The sequence below is a fragment of the Vulpes lagopus genome, chromosome 6 (assembly GCF_018345385.1).
Source record: "Vulpes lagopus strain Blue_001 chromosome 6, ASM1834538v1, whole genome shotgun sequence".
Classification (NCBI taxonomy): Eukaryota; Metazoa; Chordata; class Mammalia; order Carnivora; family Canidae; genus Vulpes; species Vulpes lagopus.
The window spans coordinates 92186768-92208597 of NC_054829.1; the positions used below are offsets into that span (position 1 = coordinate 92186768).

At 34.5% G+C, this 21830-nt stretch overlaps 1 protein-coding gene across 2 annotated transcripts in view; it reads left to right on the top strand.

Moving 5' to 3' along the window:
- Positions 1-21830, top strand: part of GRID2 (glutamate ionotropic receptor delta type subunit 2) — a 1439737-nt gene that overhangs the window by 1084753 nt on the left and 333154 nt on the right. For both annotated transcript variants that reach the window (XM_041760141.1, XM_041760142.1), the window contains one exon: positions 5441-5542. In XM_041760141.1, the coding sequence (XP_041616075.1) occupies positions 5441-5542 (102 nt within the window). The remainder of the gene's footprint in view (positions 1-5440; positions 5543-21830) is intronic.

Below are 21830 nucleotides of genomic sequence, written 5' to 3' on the forward strand. Positions count from 1 at the left end.
TATAGCTTCTTGTGTTTCTATTCTTCATTTGTGAAAATCAGCTAAGTTCATCTTATTGTACATGTACATTGTTACATGGTACAGAAATTTTGTTTTCAGCAGCAATATGGGGAAATGTATGCTGTAAGCAGTGGAATCAGGTGATTTTTTTTTCTGAATTTTTTCCACAGATATTTTTTCCTAAGGTGCTAAGGCTATTTCACATAATCTAAAGAACATCAACTACTTCATAGTAATGACCAAGCTCTAGGAATAGAATCTTAGGAGGAAATAATCATCCCCTAGGGAGCAAGTCCTACAAGTTGAACCTGTTTTAAAAGTGGAAATACCACCAAAAAATATATATATATTTGGAGGAATTACTGACACACTACATTCCTGTATATATCAAAGGAAAAACATTCCAATTTAACTGTATAAAACATGTATCTGAGCCAACTTGCCATATGTATTTCTTTTTACATTTTCTCTCCCATTATAGAAGTAATATCTACCAAATAAATGCTGTGCATTGCTAAATGGTTAGCTTTCAGCTACTTTGCCTTATTGTTCCCTTTTTTTCCTTTGAAGGCTAAGGAAGCAAATAAAGGAAATGCAGTGGCTGGCAGCACACAGCTTGCAGTGCAGTGATATTTTGTGTCTTGCAGCTGGAGCTTTGATACTATAACCAGGCTTCCTTTGTTCCATATGAATACAAGCTAATAAATGTAGGGAATTCCATTTGGTATTCAATTAAGAGCTCTCTTGACTCCTGTTATTAAAGTGTATAACTATTAGGCGTAAAATTAAAGTTGAACAGTTCAGCTCTTTTTTGACATTGTAACACTGCCTGAAAAATCGTGATGCAAAACGTAGTCAAACGTCATCCTTTAAAGCCCCACACAAATGAAAAGAGGAGATTTTGAAAGGAAAAGGGTAAATATCCAAAACCTGGTCATTTACTAATGACATAACGTATAATGTTAGGAGCATATTACTCTCCTCATGCAAATACATCAACCATTTTGTTGAACACAAGATATTACAGTGATTTTAACAGAGAGCTACAAGATTATTATTGCTAAAGCTTCAATGAAGGGGACAATTAAAACATTAAGCATTTTTAAGGTTTTAAAGTGACTTTCAGCCATAAACTAGAAAATAATATAGGAAATCGATACACTGTAATTGAAAGGAAATTGAATTCGTCTTTATTTTTTAATCCCTCCAAATTTTTCCTAGACTGCCAGACCATGGGAGATAGTGAATCTTGTTTTGCCATCAGCAGTATGACTTTCTGTAAATCTTATGTGTTGTAGAGGTCACTTTTATTATTTTTTACTTAGAAAGTGCTCAGCTGAATAGATAGCATTATAAGATTCTGTGTGCATTATCTTTATTAGTGTCTAGCTTCATTGTTTAAAAAAAAGGGGGGAGTGGAGAAACAAAAACAAAAACACAACCAGACAGAAACAACCTTCTCCAGATATCCAGAGAAATCAGGTTAATAGAATTTCTAACAATGAAACCAAAGAAGTTGTTAGATAAGCTTCACACTTGAACTTAAATGAAATTCTTCTAGGTTTTTTTTTTTTTTTAATCAAACACTCTACCTATCAATCTTGCTATGCTGCAAGGAATATGACCTGTTGTAGATACAAATTCAATTTGAATGTGTGAACCTAACTCATTTATACTGCTTATTATTGGAAGAGGCTATTACAATCAAACAGAAAAGCTTAAAGGGAACCTCGGGGAGATAAGTGGCTATGAACAGAAATTAAGGAATCTTAAAACTTGAAAAATCCTTCAAAAAGATGTGAATAATCAAAATTTTCTCTCTGTGTTGCTATTGTTTATTTCCCTATTTATATTTGGTATACATTTTGAGAAATATCAACAGACCTTAAGATAAATGAAATGTGTCCCACACTTATCTTTAGTAATTTGGTGACACAGAGTAGAGACTTCCAGAAATATTTTTGAGAATCTCTTGTCCATTTCATTTTTCTACTTTCCTTATTCTACTCAATGCCTCTTGACTCTGTAAATGGGTAAAAGATAACACAGTAGAAGGAGCACAACCTTTCAATCCTCAGTTTCCCCTTCTGTAAAATGGAGATAATAATGTTGCCTTTCTCATTATATTCTTTTGAGAGATAAGCTAATTACTATAATTAAAGACCTCAGAGGATTGCCTAATACTACGCACTATGTACAGGTTATGATTTTTTTGATAAAAATGATGATGATTTGCCTTTTCAATTGTTTTGCCAAAATGAATTCACCAGCTGCTGTTTTGAGGCAACTACTTAACAATTCTGAGCCTTAATATTTTGACCAAAAATAGGAATAAAAATTTCCTACCAACCTCAAATAGATCATATTTATGAAAAAAAATCATAAGCTATAAAACAGGACTGCAATTGAAAGCACTGAATCTGGACTTTTAAAAGCAATAGTTTAAATCCTAGTTTCATCTCTTAGTAGTTATGTGACTTTAGATGAGCTCTTAGTTTCTATGTTTATAAAATAATGATTGTAACAACACATTCTTATAAAGTTATTCTAAGGCTTAAATGAGATCAAGTATAAGGAGCTCAGTATCATGGCTAATACTTAGAAATTATTCCAAAAAATGTAAAAGAAGTACTTCTGTTCAATATAAGAAACAAGTATTATTATAATTTCTGATTGATTTCTTTGTGTTTTTGTTTGTTTTAAAGATTATGTTTATTTATTCATGAGACACAGAGAGAGAGAGAAAGAGGCAGAGACACAAGCAGAGGGAGAAGCAGGCTCCATGCAGGGAGCCTGACATGGGACTCCATCCCGGATCTCCAGGATCACACCCTGGACCGAAGACAGTGCTAAACCACTGAGCCACTTGGGCTGCCCTGATTTCTTTGTTATATCTCATTTTGCTATGTCACAAATGGATATATTTTATTTCTAGATTTCTAGATCATCTGTATTCTAAACTTTCTCTACCTCAAAATTCAGTCTCTGAAATTCCTGGCTCTTGGTGTCCATAGCTAATATTCAGCTAACTTTGTTAGAGTTTGTACATAGGAAGAACTGAATTAAGTGAAAGGTATTACCAATCTTAAAATCTCAACTGCTGTTATGATGAACAGAAACAACTTTACAAGTGCTACGATCAAAGGACATGTGAGTCAAATAGCAAGAAAAGGGGAGTGAAGAGAGATAGAAAATAGAAATGGGAAAAACCATCAGGCAGAGGAGAAAATGATGTAACGTATATGAGAGAGGATTTGGCCAAATATTTTTTTAAAGTGAGAAGAAACAAATATATACACATCATATGTGTATATAAATGTTTAAGTTACTGCTCAGGTCTGTAGACAAATGTTTTATTATTATTCTTTTAAAGTCCTAAATGTCTCAGTGCCTTAGAATTTTTAGAGCATGGATTATATTTAATTGTGTTTAAAGGAAGACATAATTAAGAAGCTGGAAATTATATATTTTTAAATGTATGTACAGAGCATTGTTGAAACAAACTGCTCAGCAAGTTTTATTGTTACTCCAGTAGTAAATATTTTGACTAGTCAATACACCAAAATGCTATGGTCAAGTCAGTCAGCATTAATAGATGTCACTTATTTAGGCAAACTGACTGTAGATTTACCAAGGAAGACAAAAAAAAAAAGAAAGAAAGAAATCCTTGTATTTACTTTGGCATCTTAGCCATATTTACCTTGAACAAGATAATGTCTTAAAAGCTACTCATTAAGCTTAGAATTAAGTAATGCGACTGTAAAAGGTGGATAGTGTAGTAGGTCTTCACTTAATGTCATAAACCACTTTTTCCACCAGGATTTAGTCTAAGGAAATAGAATCTTCTTGAAAAAGTTAGTAAATATATATATATATATATATATATATATATATATATATATATATATTATATATTTATATATATATTATATATATATCCTATATATATATATAATATATATATAGGAATGTAATTGAGCATGGACTTTGGTTGATCTAAGAAAACAACAAAAGCTCAAAAGAATTTCCTAAGATTTTAAATTGGGCAAGAGGACTACGATATCTCTGATAATTAGACTTTCAACACATTTGGATTTACTAATTGGATCTAAGTTCTAATTAGACTTCTTTAGATAACTAAGAATGACATATCAATGAATGAATGTAATATGCTTTTATAGTTAAAACCTATAATTGGCGGCCCTTTCCAAATTATTTTAATACAGAAAAAGCTGGCTTTTTTTATATTGTAACATCTCTTAAGACATATTGGGTACATTTTAGGTTCCTTAATTAAACATCTCTTGGGGACTCAAAGAGAAACTTGAGTTTTAATTGGAAGCACGGACATCTTTTATTTGTGAGGGAGACTTGCAACTTTGGAACCCACAAACAAAATGCAATAAGAAGAAATAAATCAGTCTTCAGGAGGAAGCAGCACAAGTAACTGGGTGTGTCCCTATAAACCATTCAGTCAATCAGAACAGTCTCCAAATATGACTAAAGGTCTGTTACATTTTTAAAATATACAAATATGGAATAGGTTTCCCAAAGTGAAGGCTCATGGATTTAGTATCAGAATTAATAGCGTGGCATTTCTTCCCAAGATGTGCATTACAGCATGCTCTTTACAGCTTTGCTACTTGAGTTATCTGCTAACTCAAGTCACAATATCTCTTTTTTTTTCCTCCTTATTTCTGAATTGAGAGTCATCAGTTTTTATCCTGTTGTGATTTACAGGCAGTGATTTTAAAACTGGTAGCCCTCAGACCTGGTTATTACAGCACATAAGAACTACATAAGGATGTAAAATTAAACAAGTATTTGGAGTGTAAAGAGCAGTGAATCATTGCAAGACTTGAAGGGAAAGGCTGCTGCCAAAATATTCCAAGGAAATTGATAGCACTGACAAAAAAGGCAAATTATATTGTTGTATGTACTGTGAATACTTGAGAACAACAAAGCCAAATACATGATTTTTTCCCCTCAAATAAAAGCAGTAACCCTTATAACTGTTATAAAAATCTTGTAGTTTTTTCCAATAAAAGTATCTAATTAAAACCATTGAAAGTATAAGAAAATCTAGCTTGTGCAATAATTGATATATTAAGAACAGATATTATACTAAATTATATGTGCTATTATCTTTCCAATTCAGTGCATTACCAGAACTGAATTATTGGTGTGTTATAATTCCTTTTAAAGTCCATGTCCTTAGTGAGTCTCCTAAAGCATGTTGGCTGCTGTAATATGCCATAAAATGATACTGAAAAGCAAGAAATAGATTTTCTGATTGCTTTGTTTGCTATTAGAAAAGAAAACCCGTGCAGAACCCTTTCATGTACCAGTTATTCCAAGAAATATCACACAGCTTTTCAAAAGATTTAGGGAGTGGACTGTTGTTCAGGCAGGAAAGTGACCAAGCTATTTTGCCTTTCAGCTTGGGTGCTGGAATCCTGTCACAGGGCTGAATGGGTCACTAACTGACAAGAAACTAGAGAATAACATGCGTGGAGTGGTTCTACGTGTGGTGACCGTTCTGGTAAGTCTGCTCTGAGCCTTGTGGTTCTGGCTTCTAGAGGTTACTTTATCCTTCATTTTATTGAGTGATACTGTAATTTTAGAAGAGCTTTTAACAAATCCTGACTGTGCTAAGATATGTTTAATGGCAATATTTTCCAACCTTCAACTTGTATAGATGAGAATCAGATTTTTGTAGGCTTTACTTTTATTAACAGTGCTTTTGTCAGTAACTTTCATAGACATTTTAGGCTCAATATGCTATACATAATAAAGGCCTCCCTCAGGCATTCTCTCACTGTAAGTATGCATAAGTAAGAGTAACCATGCCAAACAAGGGTAGAGCTGACCAAATGTAGTACACTTAGTAATACTGGAGCATTGGCAGACTGAAACAATGCTGTCTAGCAAGAACCTACTTCAAAGGAAAGATCATCCAATTGTTCAATAAATATTGAGAATCAACTGTATTCAAGCTCAGTGCTGACTACTGGGGACCACTGATGAATAAAGAAATGAATAGGGATCCCTGGGTGTCTCAGCGGTTTAGCACCTGCCTTTGGCCCAGGGCGCGATCCTGGAGACCCGGGATCGAGTCCCACGTTGGGCTCCCGGTGCACGGAGCCTGCTTCTCCCTCTGCCTATGTCTCTCTCTCTCTCTCTCTGTGACTATCACACACACAAAAAAGAAATGAATAAAGAAATGGATAGATATGATTCTGTCTTTATGAAGCGTACCATCTAGTGATTCTGTGAATATTAAATGGAATTATGCATGTAAAATACCTTTCACAATTACATTTATTTAGAAAATCAAATGGTAACTATTATCATTATTCTTTATGTTATTAGTTTCTCTTCTAACCAGCATATAAGATCATGTGATAATAGAAATATTTTTAGGCAGCAAAATACTCACATGACTACTGTCTAAATAACTATAAAGCAGGAAATATGCATTCTCCCTTGCTATTTCTGTGAGTTTAGGTTTATGCTACTTTATTGTCCGTTTCAAGACATTCAAAGTTGTTAACATTATTTTTCTTCAGGAAAGTCTACTTGTTTTTAAATTTGAAAAAGTCTTTCTGCAGGGTAAATAAATTGCAGAATTAATAGATGGAAGAAACACAGCCTTTTTTTTTTTATTGATGCCAATTGAGTATCAAAGTTTATAACAGCAATGGTTGCCCCTTGTACATTGTTTAATAAATACAAAGTAAGTAGACTCAACATAATTTCATTGTTTAAAAAAAATATCTGTGTTATTTTCTATAAAAGTATGTCCAAATAAGTAATTTATTTCCCCTTTTGATGCTATAATTTATTCCTAGTTCTTACTTCGATAAGATTTTTACTTTTTTGGTGAATAATTGTGAGTACTTGATAACATGAATGTGGTGCTTCTGCATGTGCCCAAGGCTGTGGATATGAATTGCATTGATGTGCTAATATTAAAAAAAGACAGGCATTTAAAGTGCAGTGAGCTATTAATAGTCTCCTCTCTAGCAATTAACGGAATCTCAGGAGACAACTTCAGTAAAAACGACATATGTGCATTGTTTTTGTCTTTGAGATTCATATTTCTAAGACAAGCTAACCTCATTTAGTCACTAAGCAAATATTTATTTAATACTTCACTATATGATAGACTTGGTAACAGATATAAAATGAATAATACATATACCTATTACATTATTTACCTATTACATAGGTATATGTATTCATCTTATAGATATATTAATACCTCAAAGTACACTTAGAATCTTGTTGGGAGATGCACATACAAAAAAGAAAACCAGGCAAGAACTATTAAGTACTTACTATATGCCATGTACTTTTTGAAGTTATTTGCCTGTATTGTTTTATTTAGTTCTTACAGTATTTCCAAGAAATAGATACTTTTCTGATTCCAAGAATGAGGAAGAGGAAACTGGGACCTCCAGAGGTTGGTTGGAAAAAAAATGTCGAGGATATACTGATAGTAAGTCGCAGAGAGAGTTAGGATTCAATCTAGTAAGTCAAAGTGACTCCAGCCGTCTTAATCTCTTCCCTCTTAACATTATAATATATTCTCTCTACTACTGTGATAAGTGTGAGAATTGAGGTATCTATAGGATTTCATTTGGCTTGAGAGTTAAAAATTCTTAACTCTGATTAAGATGACAATAGGTTTTTTGGGAAAACTTCATATGGCATATTATTTTAAATTCTTTCCAGGCTGAACATGAAATGATATTATTGCTTCATGCAGTCGTAATGCATTCTTCTCCAGTTTCACCTTAATGACTCATAATGGTTTCCGTGTCCTATAAGCTCAGCCCTACATAGATCCCAAACATGTGACTGAGTGGAGATATGGACACAATATTTCCCCAGGTTTTCTGTGAGGAAATGTGGATTTATCCATGTGTAAAACATCTTGACACTTATTACACTCCCACAATGTGCAGTCACTGTACTTCATAATTTTGGAGCCTTATCGTTTTTTCCTGTAATTCCTGTTTGAGTGAAAACCAGCCATGACCTTCCTATTTATTTCCTACAAGAAGTCTTCCAGGTCTACCTCTTACTTATATGGCCTTGCAAGCTTCTGTTAAGAATCCCACACAGCAACTCCAAAATCTTGATGCCCTCTAAACCCTGAAACTTAGATTTTGGTCACATAAACCCCACTTGATTTGGTCACATAAACCCCACTTCTTTGTGTTCCATGTACTTGCCTCCAGCACTCTCAAGAAGGGAAAAGAGGAGGGTTCATGTGTCAAGCCCCTGAGGGGCGGTCTCTCAGTCTTTATTCCATCCTAACTGCAATTTAGCACCAGTTCAATACATACCTCCTTTAGTGCTCAGGACATTTATGCTATAATGACATACAGGTTAATAAAATTGATTTTCTTTACCTAAGTTGTAAAACCCCCATTCCTATGACTATTAATGATATTTTATTGACTTGAAATAAATAATCTGATACTTATTTTAAACTAAATAATTCAGTACCATGATGTTTATGATCCCACGGGCAAATAAATAGTACATGCAAATGGTTAATTAAAGAAAATCAAATAAAGGGATTATTAACAAGGATGTGAAAAGAGTTAAAGGGGTGTTGGTGCACGAGGCCTAGATGCACAGCAAGTCTTGATTACCCCGAAGTCTGATGGAATGTGGGGAGGGACTAATACTAAGATCTGGCAATAAGTAGAACCAAGGAGAGAAACCATTCAATAATAGCTGTGAAATTCCATACAGGAAGAGGATGGAGAAAGTCATGCCAAACCACAATCAGCCATTGAGGAAATGGAGAGAAGGGTTACCTCAATTCACTCCTTCTGTCTTTCCATCCCTTCATTGTCTCCAGTTGAAAATCTAACCAGAAGTCAAGGGGCAAGGGAGCCCAGGGTAAGGAAGCCCATGAAGGTCAGCCTGCCAGCACACAAAGCAGGGCAGTGAAGAGTACAGTGCATCCAGAGGGGAAATAGGGAAAAACCAACACTCACATCTGCTATTTGGAAGGACCTGTTAAAAAGTTTACATGTGTTATTTAGTCCTTATAAAAACCCTACAAGAGATGCATTAATGACATTGGAAGGATGAAAATAGGGCACAAAAAATGTTAACTTAATTTCCATGACTACATAGCTAACAAGAACTAAATTAAGTTTCAAGTCTATAGAGATCTGGGTTCCAGAGGCCATGGATAAGGACATTGATATTCTGATCTTCTGCCTTAAGAATCATAATAAACTCTTGTGAAGTTTAAATTACATATAACTATTGAGATGTGAGGGTTCCAAATTTATGAGACTGACAATTTAATAGCATTTTTTAAAATAGAAATAATAGAATAAAAACATATGGATGGCTTTATACTCAGCCATCATCAAAGCTACATAAATGTCTTAGAAATGGAGGAGGAGATGGAATGAGAATAAATTTCAGACCCTACAAGCTTACTCCTTTTTCTAGATATTTTTATTTTTATATTTGGCTCACTAAAATCTAGTTTTTACTGAGTGGACCAAATGTATTATTACAAGGCACTTATTAGGATTTTTTTTTCCTTTTAACCCTCAAAGTACTGCAACTATCGATAGCCATAAATGACCAATTATGTTATTCAATTTTTCACCAATTATGTAATTCACAAAAAGTTCTTGCAAACATCACTGAATTGTAAATATCATTATAACACTTATGAAAATATAATAGAAAGAAGTTGGCAACAAGTGAAAAGTAAGGCTTGAGAAGCTATTCTGTACAAGATATCTGAAAAACATAAACTGGCATTTAGAAGGAGCTCACTGATTAATAGTTCTTACTTGTTTCATTTGGTTTTGTTTAAAACAGACACATGGCATCTCTAACAAAACATGAATTCACTCATAAATTCATTTGAGAAATATTTATTGAGTACCTTCTTCTACGTGCTTAAGGTACATACAAAACAGACAAAGATAGTGACATTTGGGAGTTCCATTCCAGCAGGGACCTTCTAAAGCTCTCAGAATATTTCTGAAAAAAAAAAATGCAATACCATTGTCCTATATTAAATATGCAACACAGTATTCCTTTGCCATTACTATAGAAATAATTATTTTAAAGATTTTTATTTATCTATTTATGAGAGACACAGAGAGAGGCAGAGACATAGGCAGAGGGAGAAGCACCCTCTCCACAGGGAGCCTGAAATGGACTGGATCACAGGACCCCTGGATCATGACCTGAGCCAAAGGCAAACACTCAACCACTGAGCCACCCAGGTGCCCACCATAGAAATAACTTTAAAACGTTGTATAAATATTTGATTGGAAATGTATGGTATGGTTCATTCCCGGGTTTCGGCACCAAAAAAAAAAAAAAAGGGGAAATGTATGGTAAAGCTGTGATGGTGATTTTCTATATTTTATAAATTCAAAACTGTACAATGTTTGACATTTTAATATCTGTGAAATCAGAGTACATCTTTTAGTTAATTAATTAATGGTTTCTGGCAATTATATTTGGAAGCATATTTTATCTTTATTAGTTGTAGGAAAAACAATTGTACATTTTATAATTGAAAATATTTTAGGTTAAATAGTATATGGAGGGTATTTTTATAAAATTAATTAAATTAATGGATATTCCTGGAAAGTTGAATTTAACAACTCTGGGCAAGAGGCCATCATAAAGAGGGGACTATTTTAAGGAGTACTTCCAAAAGAAAAGAAATAACATTAGGAAATGAAGCCAATTAAAAAAAAGGACAGTAATAGCAATTTAAAAATTACTATCTAAAACTATCATTAGAATCATAGAAAGATAAAAATAGAAAATACACAAAGGCAGCTTATCTTAAACCAATACCACATAAAGGAAAGTCCAAACTGTGTGTTGAGAGAAAGTAAGTTTCTGTGTATTAAGAGAAGGTAAGTTTCCCCAAACAACTCACTATAAGAAGGATATGGCAGGTAGCTGCCAACAGAGTTGTCATTTTAAAAGTAATTTCTTTTTCCTAAAATATTTTCTTATTATTAGTCTCATGTCTTGAATTTTTTTTTTCAGCAGGCCTTATTTCCCTGTGAAAATTTATCTGAGATCAGAGAAGGGTAAAACACCCTAAATCATTAGCCTTGACTCAACTATTTATTGAGCATATATTTTAAGTTAAACATTGTGCTAAATTCCAGAGAGGCAAAGATAAATAAGATATAGTCCCTGGGATCCCTGGGTGGCGCAGCGGTTTGGCGCCTGCCTTTGGCCCGGGGCGCGATCCTGGAGACCCGGGATCGAGTCCCACGTCGGGCTCCCGGTGCATGGAGCCTGCTTCTCCCTCTGACTATGTCTCTGCCTCTCTCTCTCTCACTGTGTGCCTATCATAAATAAATAAAAATTAAAAAAAAAAAAAAAAGATATAGTCCCTGATTTTCAGGAGCTCTATATAAACCATTTTATCAAAATTATTAAGTTCTCTATCAGAAAATAGAACCTGTGTGTGAAGGACTCAGAATCAAATAAATTTTGGAGAGGCTGAAAAAGAATAAAGTTGAGAGAAATATATAGAGAGAAATAGAGAAGGACAGATGTCACACTATTTTTATGATCTAATCTCATCAGTGACATCTAGGATGGACTTCATGGCTTTACAGGACAATTTAATTCTTTATTCCACTGCGTTCTTTCATTCTGGGGTTTGTTTTTGGTGTTGTGGTAGTAGTTTCACTGAGGTTATATTCTCCCTCTAAACAGTAACAATAAGACACGAAGTTGGTTTCACTTATAATGCCTGGCATAAAAAATAAATATTTGTTGAACAAATAATGAAAATATTCAGATAGCCTGAAGAAGTGTGTATGTGGTGGGGCAGGGAAGGAGATAGTAGAGGGAGAAGAAAAGAAAAAAGGAAGGAAAAGGGGGGTACTTTATATGTAATTACAAAAAATAAGAACAGGTATGGACACAAGACTATATTGTAAATAGGCCAGACTATAAATAGGTGGTCTTAAGATTCCTCATGCTTTGGTGTCCATTCACTATGTCCAAATTTCCAAGAGAGATAGCAAAGGATAGCCTAGAGAGACAGATATTCTTTTTTCAGCAGAGGATTTCATCCCTGAATCTTTTTTCCCTTTATTACACCTTGGTGAACCAATCAGACAATTTTGTTGGAATGCTAGAGAACCCTTTATTTGTTTTACTTACATCTTGAACAAGTCACTAAGCTTCCTGATTTTCACTATTCCCTTCTGAAGGATACTTTAGTTTCTCATACTTCCAGTGCTCAAAAATCACTGTGGCTGGGTCCATCACTCCTCCACAGTCAAAGCCTAAATGACTGAAAAATCACAGCATTCAGTTTTTATAGATTTTGATGCTGTTTATTCCTTCTCCCAGAATTCCCTCCTTCTGCTCACCTTAGCGAGGGAGGCAGGAATGGATTTCTGCTACCTCTCTGCCTCCTCTAGTAACCATATCCCAGGGCCCACCCCATTCAGTGTTCCAAATGTGTCTCCTTAGCCTTTCCAACCATTCACCAATATATTATCCCAACATTACTGATTCAGCATCCCCTCCATGCCAGGCATTATGCTAGGCTCTAGGGATGCAGAGATACAAAATAGCATGATCATTGCATAGAACAGGACATCTGTTGGGGAAAATTGACAACATCTAAATAGAGGCATTAACGCATAGCTGAACCAGGGATATAAGGAAATGCTTCCCTGGCAGAGAACTACCTGAGGTGTAGTGCTCAAAATGTGAAGGATTATTATATATGCCCTAAATGTCTCATGGAAAAAATATGGAGGGTGGAAGATGGAGAGAATCTTTTGACAGAATTGACACTAGGAAATGACTTAACCCACTTGCAATGTGTTCAAATAACTACCTGCTTTTAGGGTAAAGAAATAAAGATCTTTAACTCAAAAACATCAAGGATCACTTGTATTACAAAATAGCAAGATAATATATGATAAGAAGTTACAAATAATACTTATTCATCTAATATTCTCTCGGTCTTGGAGGCAGTCAGTGGTGGCCCTTTTCCCAAAATATTTTCACTTCCAAGTACACTGATATTTCATAATTCATTTTCCCAGTCTGCAAGAAGTATTGAATTAGGCAAAATCAGGATAATGGATAAAGAGAAAAGGAGCAAATTAGGCTACAATTATATAGTTCATGATCTTCTAAGGAAAGAAAAATCCAAATAGAAGAAGAAAACCTTTTATTTTCTCTGGGATTGCTTCTCTTCAGAAACTTATTAAATCTTCTTACATTAAATACAAATAAAACTTTTTTTAATGTTAAGGGACATTATGTTGGCAAACCGAATTTAAATTAAAAAATAAAATAAATAATTAAATAAATAAATCAGAGATCTCTGAAAAAAAGGGGGGATTATGGCTGATATGTAATCAGCAGATTCTCAACTTGTACAGTCTATAAGAAAGTATGAAGTTTAGAAATAGTAATTTATATATGTCAGTATAAGATCAAGGAATGCACTTAGTTTCTTCTAGAGACACATTATAATAAAAAAATAATACTTCTTATGGGAAGCACTTCCCATAAGGCATCATTGCCTTTTCTCCACCAGTCTTTTCTCCTCAAACACTCATACAAAGCATTTGACATATACTGAAAAGAGTTCTGGCCTTACCAGTCAAAACATGTCAGTACAAGTTCCAGCTTTTCTACTTAATAGGTCATTGAACTTATGGAAACCAAGGAGATATTTTGAACCTCAGTTTTTCTGTCTATAAAAGGAGAATAATGAAACTGGCCTTCAGTGAGATCAAATAGGTTTTTTCTAAGTAAATAGTTTAAATTATGTGAAAGCAGTTAGCTGAAAACAGTGTTTTTAAATATAAGATGTATTGTCTCTGCAGTAGAACAGTGATATATAAATTGAAGGATATAAAAAATGAACATGGGTGATCACAAAGGTATAATTCATCATTGTCATCAATCTTCAGATTTTTGTGGGAAATTATTTATAGGACCCTAAGGCAGACAAAGACACATGAATTGCAGAATCATGACCTTTAGGCCTAGTTACTATACCTTAATTTGAAAACCTGCTAATTAGAGTCACCACAACTCTCCTGCTAATGAAGCTGGTGCTTTCTAGAAGAAAAATGAACAGCAACAACAAACAATACCTGAGGAAAAAAAAGCCCTTAATTATAAACTGTAAAAATTTCTGGAAGTCTGTGTATCTAATTATATTGTCTCATAAGAATTGTATTTGATTCTAGGCTAGCTTTAAATAGATTATATATTAATAAGTAACTAAGAAAATACTTCAGCAATAGCCCTGAAATTCATTGTCCTCAGTTTTTTGCTAAGGACATAGTCTCAGTTTTTGCTATTTGAGAACCTTCAGCATTTTGAACCTCCACAGAGATTTAAGCTTTCCTAGGGTCTCAGCCTATCAGCCTCCTGAGACTAGAGACAAAGTTAGGAACTGAAAGAGTAAGCTTGACAAAAGGCTCCACTGGACAGGTACTCACAGCAGGAAGATGGCAAGCTCTGGTAGCTCCCACAGCAATGTCTGAAGAGGGCTCCTTTGGAAAAATTAATAAATAATACAGTTTGGTTCAGGGCTTCAGGCAAAAATGGCAGCTCTGGCTGGGGAAGTCTCCAGGGGATATTGTATAAAGTAACTGAAAGTTACAATAAAATACAATAAGTACTATGTCCTAAATGCTACATTGAAAGTACACAACATAAGTGTTGTGGTTAAGAACATAGTCCCTGGAGGAGTTCTACCTCCAACCTGACAGAATGAGTTCATGGACCCACTTCCCAACAAAACAACTAAAAAATTAAGTAAGTAAATAAATAAACAAATAAGTAAAACAAACCATTTAAAGTCTAGATATTTTTCTAAGGACATACGGAAAATGAAGTAACATTTACTCAAGAAAATCTACAACTCAGTAAGAACAAGAATCTGTGGCATCCTTACTTCATTCTACTCCTTCCCCTTCCACCTCACTTCCTGCCCTACTCAACTTGATGGAATCTCCACTCAAAGCAGGTTTTCCCAAGAAGACAGGACTTCCTCACCCCTAAATTCCCAATCAAGAGTTGTTTAATCGGAGGGACAGGCAGCTCATGTCTTGATCTCAGAGTTATAAGTTCAAGCCTCACATTGGGTACCATGCTGGTCACAAAACAAACAAGCAAACAAACAAGCAACAACAACAACAACAACAAAAACAACAACAAAAAAGAAAACCTCCAAATGGACCATAAACTGAAACATAAGTGTTAAATCTATAAAACTGTTAGAACAAAACATAGGTGTAAATCTTTGTAACTTTATTTTAGCGATAGATTCTTAAATATGACACTCAAAATACAAACAATAAGAGAAAACCTAAAATGCTGGATTTCACCAGAATTAAAAACATTTATGCTCAAAGTACAGAATCAAAAAATGTGAAAAGATAACCCACAGCTTGGTAGAAAATATTTGCAAATCATATTTTTCTTCTTCATCTTGAGTTATTCCAACTTTATTATTTATGTATACTAAAGCAAGTCCCTTATCAGAAATAACACAATTAAAAATGGGCAAAGGATTTCAAGGATAGTTTTTCAACGAAGGTATGCAGATGGTCAATAAGCACATGAAAAGATTCCCAAAACTATTTGCCATCATGGAAATGCAACTCAAAACTATGATGAAGTACTATTTCATACCCTCTAGGATAGTTATAAATCAAAAGGACAGATAATAGCAACTGTTGACAAGGTTGTGGAGAAACTAGAACCCTCAAACATTTCTAGCTGGAATCTAAAATAGTGTAGGTACTTCAGAAAACAGTTTGGCAGTTCTTCAAGTGGTTAAACACAGAGTTACCATATGACTCATAAATTAGAAATTCCACTTTAGATATATTCCCAGGAGAAATAAAAACATATCAATGCAAAAACTTGTACACAGATATTCATAGCTTTATTGATGATATCAAAAATAAAATGGAAACAACCAAAATGTCCATCAAATGATGAATGAACAAATAAAAGCAGTATACCCATAAAATGGAATATTATTTTGCAATAAAATAAACTAAAGCATTGATAACATTGTACATGGGTCAACCTTGAAAACTTTATGCTAAATGAAAGGTATCAGTTACAATAGATAACATGTTATATGATTCCATTTGTGTCACAAGTCAAGAATAGGCAAACGTATAGGCATAGAAAGTAGATTAGTGATTATTTAAGGCTGGAAAAGATTAGGGGGAGGTTGGGAGGTGATGGTTAATGGGAACTGGATTTCTTTGGGTAATAATGTTCTAAAACCAATTGTAGTAATGGTAGCATGTCTGTGAATATACTGAAGACTTTGTGAATACTTTGAATGAGTGAATTATATCTCAATTCAGTTATTAAAAAAGAAAAAATATATAAAAGAACAGTCTGGAACTGAATTATATTGAAATCCCCAGTTCTCCAACTCTCTCTAATTCTGTTTCTTAATCTGTAAAATGGAAATAATAATACTATCTATCACATAGAGCTGCTAGGGAAATTAAAGGAATTAATGCATGCAAAGAACAAAAATACTTTTAACAGCCTGGAACGTAGTATCTCAGGGTTGTAAGTTCAATACACACACACACAACACATACACACATGTTGTGTGCATGACAACTATCATCTTAAGAATTGGTGTGATGAGAAAGAATAAGACATTGTCAAGCTCTTGTCATGCATCAATTCTCATGATGACTTTATTCGGTCAGCATTAAAGTGTACACATATTCCAGTGTTGCTATAAATTACATCACTTGCATAGGCCATCGCTTGCATATATTCCTCAAGTGCCTGTTTATAAAAATCACCTTTATCCCTTTTCTCTCACATGAGATGGGTACAATCAGCAGAAGAGACAACAAAATATGTTGTAAATACATTTTATTTTAAATAAAATAAATAAAATATTATAAATATTTAATATTTATAATAAATATTAAATATTTATTATATATTATATTATATATTATATTATATTATAAAATAAATTTTATTTATTCAAATAAAATATTATAAATATATAATTTAACACCCTGAGCATAACAAGAACACACACACACACGTGTGTTAAAAGAAATAAAAGAGGCATCTAACTCATGGGTAGGGTAGTGGAAGAGAGGCTTAAAGGATGACACAAATTATTTTTGAAAGATGAGCAAGGATTATCAAGACATATATAAAGGGGTAGGGAGATCCAACAATGTAAAGAGTATATGCAAATTTATGCAGACATCAAGAATTTAAAGTATGTAGGGATATTTACTTCCTGAAAATAAATAGGAATATTGCCTGAAATAAATAAAATTGAAATCCAGAAAACTCCAGTAACCTGTGTGTAAGGTATTCTTTTTAAAGAGCCCCCTTGGAGACAATTCAATTAGAAATTTGTTTGTGAAAGTGAGGTTAGCATGATATAATTTAGGTAATATGCATCAACAACCTAAAGATACCATCATTATAACCCTAATCTAGCCTGAAGTTTCGATAAAATCGTTTCATTTTTGTTATTGAAACAGTGTAATCAGTAAACACAGCTTTGTATTGTGAACATATTTTGTCTCTTCTGCTGATTGTACCCATCTTATGTGAGAGAAAAGGGATAAAGGTGATTTTTATAAACAGGCACTTGAAGAATATATGCAAAGATTTTTTTTAAGATTTTATTTATTCATGGGAAACACACAGAGAGAGAGAGAGCTAAACCACTGAGGCACCCGGACTGCCCCTCTACCAGGACTTTGAAAGGATATGTGAAAAGCATATGTTTATCTTTGAATTATGTAGCAATTAATAGATATTTATATATATGACTTACATAAGGTGGGTAGTCCCATGTATCTTGCTATTTTGGTGCCCTTTTTAAGATTTTATTTATTCATTCATGAGAGACAGAGAGAGAGGGGCAGAGACAGAGGCAGAGGGAGAAGCAGGCTCCCCGCAGGGAGCCCAATGCAGGACTCCATCCCAGGGCCCGGGATCACACCCGGATCACATCCTGAGCCGAAAGCAGGCGTCCCTATTTTGGTGACTGATCTGTTACTCGGACCTCTCAAAAAGTCTAGCTTTTTATTAGGAAGATGAATATTCATCTGCCACCTCTGAAATTCAAAAGCGTGTTGGTGGTGTTGCTGTTTTATTGCTGACCTAAATTAGTCTTGTGTAAACAGATGCAAAAAAAAAAAAAAAAAGTCACAGGAAGTTGTCTTTGCTTATGTTTTAGAAATCTTCCCAATCACTGGGGAGAGATGGTTTTAAATTAAAATGTAATAATCAGATTTCTGTTTACAAAGGAAATAAATTTTGAGAAAACTTAACGTACTTTCCCAGTGCCTCTCAAAGAACCATAGAGTTGGAGGCAGCCTTACCAGTGAGGAAACTAGACCTCAAGTGCTCAAGTGGGATTCAGATTCTTCCACAGGAACGGGAACAAGTTTTGACCAATAGGGAACCATTTATCAAATCTCCATCCATGTCACTAAATGGGGCTCTAGGGTTGACTAAAATGAAAAGAGACACTTCCAAAAGCATTCAACGTGGGAATAGCTTACTCATCTGACAGCTTCTAGAACACAAAGAGCTACTAAAATTCAGCTCCTTCTAGGGAGGTGTAGAAGTCAGTCAAGGAGAGAACCACCATACTGCATGGAGGTCTCAGAAATGGAAAAGTTGGTCAAGGAAGGAAAGGTAAATGTGTACTCATTCAGAATACACCCCTTGGGTTTTTTAATGATCAGCTGTAATACAACGAGGTTTGGGTTGTAATGTGGTGTTTCACAGCATTTCCATGTAACTGTGTACTAATTATTTTAACCTGGAAAGACAAGGCAACCAAGCTGGAAAAGGAATTTGTGATTCTTGTGCATTTAAAATCTTTTAGCAAGGAATTTCAGGTTCTCTGGGTGATGGAAGTTAGCAGGAGAAAATGAACTTTATATTTTAGGATTTTTTTTCTTGGGTAGATTTTAAGGTATTTTTTTTTTGTGGTTGTTTATTTTTCTTCTCTTTTTTAAAAAAATTTTAACCATTGCTAGTGGCATGATATTTGAAATGGGAAAATGGGATGTTCAAACTATTTTTTTCCCATTGGTTCTTATGTAGAGTAATGCACTCCACAGTTCAGTTAAAAATAACAAGTTGTGGGCAGCCTGGCTGGCTCAGCGGTTTAGCGCCCCCTTCGGCCCAGAGTGTGATCTTGGAGACTCAGATCGAGTCCTATGTTGGGCTCCCTGCATGGAGCCTGCTTCTCCCTCTGCCTATGTCTCTGTTTCTGTCTCTGTCTCTCTCCCTCTCTCTGTCTCTCATGAATAAATAAATAAAATCTTAAAAAAACAACAAGCTGTATGTTGTTCTGAGCCACATGTAATCTCCAAGGCCATGGTCAATGAAGCCCTCAAGAAAATGAAGATCTGAAGCAGAATGGTCCGAAGTCTTTTGGGGAATAAAGAAGCAACCGATTAGTATTTGAAAGGAAGGTCTTTTACTTTTTTAAAAGTCATGAGAATAAAAAAGTGTTCAGACATCAAGAATAAAGAGTTTGGGGCAGCCGGGGTGGCTCAGTGGTTTAGCACCACCCAGGGCATGATCCTAGAGTCGTGGGATTGAGTCCCACGTTGGGCTCCCTGCATGGAAGCCTGCTTCTCTCTTTGTCTGTGTCTCTGCCTCTCTCTCTCTCTCTCATGAATAAATAAATAAAATCTTAAAAAAAAAGAGAGTTTGAAAATATCTCACCTTTGTTTTATTAGTCCTTTAAAATTTTAAGAATGACCTTTGGTTATCAACTCCAGGAACTAAGAAACACTTAATACACATAGTATTGCATTTGGGAACACACCTAGAGCATCTCCTTGAGGAATGTAAGAATAAATAGGACCAATGTTTTGGGTTTGTTTATTTGTTTGTTTTGACACTGCTAAGTGACTTTTGCTCCATCAAATGAAGGATCTTATAGACAAGATAAGTTTTAGGGCTGGTTTAGGCTAATAGCAAAGGAAAAAAAAAGTTTTCTACATCTTTACATTTCCCAGTAAATTACCAGAACCTACCTCTAATTCCTTAATATAAATCCCCATAATTAATTCAAAACTCTAATTCATACCCACAGTCCTGGTAAGAGCTGGTACAGAGGTCACTTTTATGTGCTTTAATATTAATTTTAATAACATTTCAAGCAATCTTTTTAATATCATATTAATTTGTGAAACAGAATATTGTCTTTGTAGCTAAAAGTTCAGACATCTGAACTTTTACAATTTGTAAATCCCCACAGATTTGTTTCTTATTTTTAAAAATCAGCACCTGTCTGCCATACCTAATCATAACCTTACTGTTATGTTTCTGCCTTCTATGCAGGAGATCTTTTCTTTTAAGTTTCCCACTGTGCTTCATAACAAAATCAAAAGAAAAAGGTACATCCTTCAGAAAGCATTCAACTCACTAGAAATAGAAAGCCTGTCACCTTATTCTTGAAACCTTAGATCAGGCAGGCCAGTGGCAGGAATAGTGAGTGCATTTTCTTCAGAGGGTATAGAATGGACTTCGTGAAATTACTAGGTACCAGGTCTCCTTTATAGGGAAGAGACCATCTTTGTTCAGAAAAAAAGGCTTGAGACAGTTGGGAGAAAAACTTTTCCTCTACCCTCTTAGGTTTAATGTTTGAGAACCTCTGCATTAATGTGCAATAAGCAGATTAACAAGGGGTTGGACTTCCAAAAGGAAAGTATGGAAGGGTCTATGGTTTGCTTAATGCTAAAGAGAATGAGAAGTCTATCTCCTTCCTGGAATTTACAGGAAACTCCCTTGGAGCAGGGTTAGTGGCATTTATACTTTCAGAAGGCTCTGCTTTAGTCAGATAAGAGAAGTTCAAAAATATTTTAAATGTTTTCACTTTAAAATAATCTTTGTGGAAAACTGCAATCCCATCAATATGCTGACTAAAGTTGAAGTATGAATCGGAAGAAGAATCTGTAAATAACTCTACTTTAGAAATGAAAAGGAATTTGAGGATATAGAGTGTAGAAAGAGAGAAAGATCGATTGATTTAGACACCATCATGTGTTAAAAGATGAAGGGTTTTTTTTTTCTTATATCTGCCATGTAGTTTCTGTAGCTCGTTTCCCACACCCCAACCATGTATATACACCCAAATGCTGATGAAGGCAGTCTAAATTAACAGTTAAGAATACAGACTTTTGTATCAGACAACACCAGATTCAAATTTCAATCTTTCTCACTAGATTGTGGGCTCGGGCACATTATTTATCTATTCTCTTCCATATTTCGGTTCTCCCTTTTGTAAAATGGTAGTAACAATACCAGAGTATTCCAAGAACTAAGTGAGATGATGAACATCAAGTGATAAGGATGAGCACAGGCCTCATGTAAGCTTTTTATTATTGTTAGTATTTTTTATTTGCTTCCTCCCTTCACCTGAAATATGTTTTGAGTTAAAAAAACAAAACAAAACAAATCATTCTTTGACCCTGAACTCCCTTTATTCTATGAATTCTTTCTCATATCCGTGTCTCAGACTGGTTCTGTCTCCACTTCATTTTTTTATTCTCCAACCACTGATATTGGGCTTCTCTTTTGACTTCTCAAAAAAAGTGCTTTTCAAAAGGTTGTCATGATCTCATACTTGATAAATGAGATGGACGTTTTCAGGTTTTATTTCTCTGTACCAATCACCTCTAATAGAATCCTCTGCCAACTTACTCCTGGGAACCCTGTCCTCTCTTGAGTCCTCCAGCAGTGTCTTCTGATTCTCTTCTGACCTC